General features: G+C 39.5%; 1 gene segment (V, D, J or C); it reads right to left on the bottom strand.

The window, feature by feature from the left end:
• Positions 1–2,196: 2,196 nt before the first annotated feature.
• Positions 2,197–2,709, bottom strand: LOC118560764. The segment is given in 2 exon segments: positions 2,197–2,576; positions 2,667–2,709. Coding segments are annotated over 2 exon segments (423 nt in total).
• Positions 2,710–5,071: the final 2,362 nt, after the last annotated feature.

Below are 5,071 nucleotides of genomic sequence, written 5' to 3'. Positions count from 1 at the left end.
ATTGCACTAGATTCTAATTTTGGTTTAAAAAGTAATCAAAGTTGTTTGTTGTATCACCATTATACACTTGAAAGACATTGTGTCAAACTTTCCCCTAAAGATTAAAAGTATTTCTTCTCCCTTTCTAATAAAATGACAAAAATTGTTTTAAAATCCAAATTTTTAAAGCAAGCACACTTTTCCTTCATTCTGGTTTATGAACCCTGAGGCACTGCCTCCCCCACACCCTGCCCTCCATACTTAACCCCAACCCCCATATTCCAGGGGTGAGAAGAAGCGACAGCCCCAGCTGCCCCCTGGAAATCAACGCCCATCCAGAACCCGACCATGTGGCCTGCTAGTCCTTCAGGCCCTGAACTCTGGATGGCAAAGGGAGAACAGGGGTGTGTGAAAGACCCACTCAAATGTCATGTTTTTGCAAATCGTTCTCAAGTGCATATAAAACCGGAGGAGCCAAAAAAAGAGGCAGCATTAAAGCATCTGAACATTTTTTAAGATATGACACACTAGTTTTTAAGATACTGTCATAAATTTTAAAATCATCAAGAATTTTATTAAGGATTGACTTGGAATCACTGGTGGTCCTAGGCCGCCTCCTCTGGCAGTTTTGCTCATAATACATATGTATGGCCTGTGAGGCGGGGGGTTATACAGCTCTCCTATCTGAGTCGCTGTTTTACTAGAATCATTTGAACTAATGCTAAACTTGATTTTCAGCAGATCATTGTAGTCTGCGATATATCCACTTTGTGCAGAACCAGTCCACTCCAACATTTTCTCCTGCAGGCTGTCTGATCCAAGCTGTTGCATAGCTGCTAAGAGAATAAGTGACCTGATGTCAGAGTGCAGCTTTGCCTGCTGCACTCTGGACATTTTCCGGCACCTTCCTCTTCCCATACACCCTGATTCCGATCAGTTCCACCTGCTGCAGTCAATAAACCCGGCCTCAGTCCACCTGTCAATCCAAATACTGAAGGACTTCTCAGCCAGCCCTTCATCTCTGGTTCGTCGTCGTTCTTCCCTGGATGACTCTCTGCCTTCATTCTCCCATCATCAGACTCTCGTCCTGCCAGCTTGGACCCCGCTCCAAACTCTGCTCTGGTTCCGTCCCGAAGCTCACCTTTGGTCCTCCAGCTTCCTCTCGTCTGCCAGCTCCTGACATCACCATTCATCTGCTTCAGCTCGGTAAAGACCCTGGTTTCATCATTCACAACTCATCCCCTTCAATAAAACTCTTAACACGAAGCTGTGTATGTGGCTGAATTCAGGTTCAAACAGAACAGATCATGACACCTGACAGCTGATGGTCAGATGTTGACCTGGCTGTACAGTCTAAGTGGCTGGTTGTTAAACTTTTGGCACTTCACACCTATAGATAATAACAAAACCAAACAAAAACATTATAATTATGGTAAAATTAAACATTCTATAGGTATGATCACATAATTTCTCTCTCTGTGAGACTCACAAGATCCAGCAGCCAGCAGCAGCAGAGCTACAGAGAGCATGTTGGTGCTGAAGGTGATCTGATGGGAGTTTCTCTTCTACAGCTGTCAGCAACATATCAAGACTTTAAAACCCAACTCACCTGATTTGCATAATACCACACCAGAAACTGACTCCACTGATGGCAACAAGTCCTTTTGTAGTTTGCCTGCCTGATCCATGTGTTTTAGTAATAACCAACACCTTAAGAACTGAGCAGGTCAGCTCATTGGGTTCTGCAGGAATTTTTTATTCACTGGGTCAGCGAGCCACAAGAAAATAATTCATTAGTTAAGTATGATTGAAATATGATTACATTTCAATAACTTCTCAGATTTGACAGATTTGACATTAGGATGATGGGCAGTTTTTGAAGGGAGCAAAAATATGATGTAAGAATGATTTCAGAGACACTGGGATTTTAACATTTAGATCAGAATGATTGTATCTAATGTATGTTTTACGTTTCCACTCCTGTTTTAACATTGTTTAAAAATATATATTTCGTTAAACTGTTTTTTTTTTTATAATTTTATTGTTAATGTAAAATTGATGTTGACTTACACTATTTTCTTGAAACAAAATGAATGTTTCTAACAAACCTCTAATTTAATTTGAAAACATGTAACATAAACAAATTTTGTAGTTGTGTTAATTTAATTTTGAATGAAAAAATATGTAATTTTTCCATGTGCCTAAATTTAAACTCGATCATACAGCTCCTGTGGCTTGATATATCCTGTTAAGGCCCTGACGGGTTTTTGTACAGCTTTGCAGCTGGTTTGTGTCACTGTGGTATCTGACACAGTAATACACAGCAGAGTCTTCAGGCTGCACATTCTGTCCATTCAGAGTCACTGTTTTACTGGAAGTGTCTAAGGCAATACTGAACTTGTTCTTCAGTGAGTCTTTGTATGCTGAGTCTCCAGTATATTTCATCCCAATCCACTCCAGTCCTTTCCCTGCAGGCTGTCTGATCCAAGCTGTTGCATAGCTGTCCAGATCATAAGATACCTGACAGCTGATGGTCAGACGTTGACCTGGCTGCACAGTCACAGAGGCTGGTTGTGTCAGCTGTTCACACTTCACACCTGTGGAGAAACATATTCAAACTATATCATTACCAGCAGTGAATATTTGGTTCCGTTATGACACACAATGTTTGTCTCATTGAGACTCACAGGATTCAGCAGCCAGCAGCAGCAGCAGAGCTAGAGAGAACATGTTGGTGCTGAAGGTGATCTGATGGGAGTTTTTCTTCTTCTGCAGCTGACAGCATCAGATCCGCTCTATAAAACCTGACACTTCTGATTTGCATGATACCAAACCAGCTACATCAGAAACACATAATGGAAAGGGTTTTTAAACACAGTAGTGGCCAACAGGAAGGCACAGTATGCTTGTTTTTTAAATACCTGTCTTTAATTAATAATGTTGTTTTATTTGTGTTCCTTTTCTGATTTTTGTATTTACCAATTTCGATATTACATGAACAATCATATCTGAGCTAATGTTAGTTTTTTTTTATATTGTCTAGGACTTCTAAAATCAGCTGCCGTTAAATGTTTAAACTTTTATTTTTTACACCAGTCAGTAAATCTCCAGACAGCCTGAGTGGTTTCAGGTCTCATTAACTAGTAAATTAAACTGAGATTTTTGTGCAAGTCAGAAAAATATTTCTGTTACAATGACTCTCTGTCTGTCTTCAACTACATATTTTGTACATTTTGAGACAGTACATGTTTGTCTTATTGTATTACAACAAAAAAAATATTCTGTGGTCTATGTTAAATGTTGATTCCAAATCTACAAAGGAACAATATCTTTATATCAATGCCATCGTATAATGCAGATATCTGACCTACCTGCTGGGAAACTCAGGAACAATAATAAAAACAAAGGTTTAAACGAGTGGTGTGCTTTTCTGTGTTTGTAGTAAAACAATTTTGTTCTTGCATACGTTGTCATATTTGATGGAATTGGATTGAAGCGCAGACAAGAGCTTGGAAGTTGCATGTTGAATAGTGGCGATTTATTCAACAATGAAACAAGGCTTACACAGTGACAGGGAAACAGGAATTAGGAACACTGCAACAACGAGACCAGACCAGAGTAGAAAAACGGTTGAAGACAGAGGACCTGGCAAATGGTAATGGCTGAGCTGACAACGTATATATATAGGAGGGAAGACAGGAGGAGTAACAACTGGAACCAATTACACAGGCACGATGAGAAAGATTCAATTAAGCAGAGGGGGAAAAGTGCAGTGAGCTGGCAGGAGCAGAAGGAGAACTGAGGGTCCATTCAAATACCCTTATTTGGTAAGGACTCTTTAGCCAAAACGGAGGTTCATCAGCAGTCGCCATGACAAGTGCTGTCTGAATAGTGCAGTCAGTAAGGAAGGAGGTAAGAAAAGGAGTCTGTATGCTTCTACCTGCGGCTAATTTGCCAAAGAATCCTCGCAGTATCACTTACCAGCCTAAAAGGAATTCCACAATCCTTTGCATGACATGCTGTATAAGCAGAGGCCACCTCACAGAAATTAACAAAAATGGAGTAGAGAACCTGCACCATGTAATTTAGTTTCAGAAGGCTGTAGCCCCGGATTTGAATCACATCATGCATGTGTGTTTCCGTCACGTAATGACATCGGAGTTAAAGGCTGTTCGAAAGCGGGGCAGCAGTTTGAAGCTCCTTTCTTTCATACAATAGAGTTCTTACTGTTGACCCATGAAAGGTCAAGAAAAAAGAGCTATATCAACAAACAGAAGCAGTTATTTAATATATCCATACATCTGATGTATTCTCTTTGTATTGAGACAGCTGAAGAGCAGAATGATATTTAATTAGATCCATATTGTTCCAAATGTCCAAATGTTTAATATTTTCTGACTTGTTTTATTTTCGGGGGGGGGGGGGGGGTTAAAAAGTAAACTCAATAATCTGTTTTTACATGACAGTGTTTTATCAGTGATTTCTTGCTTCTGTACAGCCAGATGAAACGTCAATTTGGGTGAGATCAGGGAAAAGCAAAGCTTGCTTTGAGTCAGTCAGGGAGACTCACAGGATCCAGCAGCAGCAGCATCAGAACAACAGAGAACATGTTGGTGCTGAAGATGAGCTGAGGGGAGTTTCTCTTCTTCTCATAGCATCACAGAATGTCTTTAAATCAGAATTCTTCAATTTGCAGATTAACAAACTATCCTGTTAGTACTTTTGTACTGTGACTGTAAAAGAATTACATGATATACTCAATCTCCTTCTAAGTCATTATATATCTCAAAGATATAGTAGCCATCACTATATATGTCTCATATGACAACTGGGGGGAAATAAAGACTTACCGCGTCTTAAAAAAAGAAAAGCACCAAGAACAAAAATTGTTTCATAGAATGAATTTAAGCAACCTTTTTCATCACTATGGGAAACAATGTCCAAGGTAATTATTGGGTTATTTCCTCATTAAGTATATAGGCCGTGTCCTCGGGTCATTGGGAAGGTGACATAGAAATATAAGCTTTTGACCATCTTTGTTTTGTTGTTCTTGTTGGTTGTGTTAATTAGCTGTTTTAAGTAGTAAACAAAA

The sequence above is a fragment of the Fundulus heteroclitus genome, unplaced genomic scaffold, assembly GCF_011125445.2.
Source record: "Fundulus heteroclitus isolate FHET01 unplaced genomic scaffold, MU-UCD_Fhet_4.1 scaffold_48, whole genome shotgun sequence".
NCBI lineage: Eukaryota > Metazoa > Chordata > Actinopteri > Cyprinodontiformes > Fundulidae > Fundulus > Fundulus heteroclitus.
This window is presented reverse-complemented; position numbering and strand designations above follow the sequence as displayed.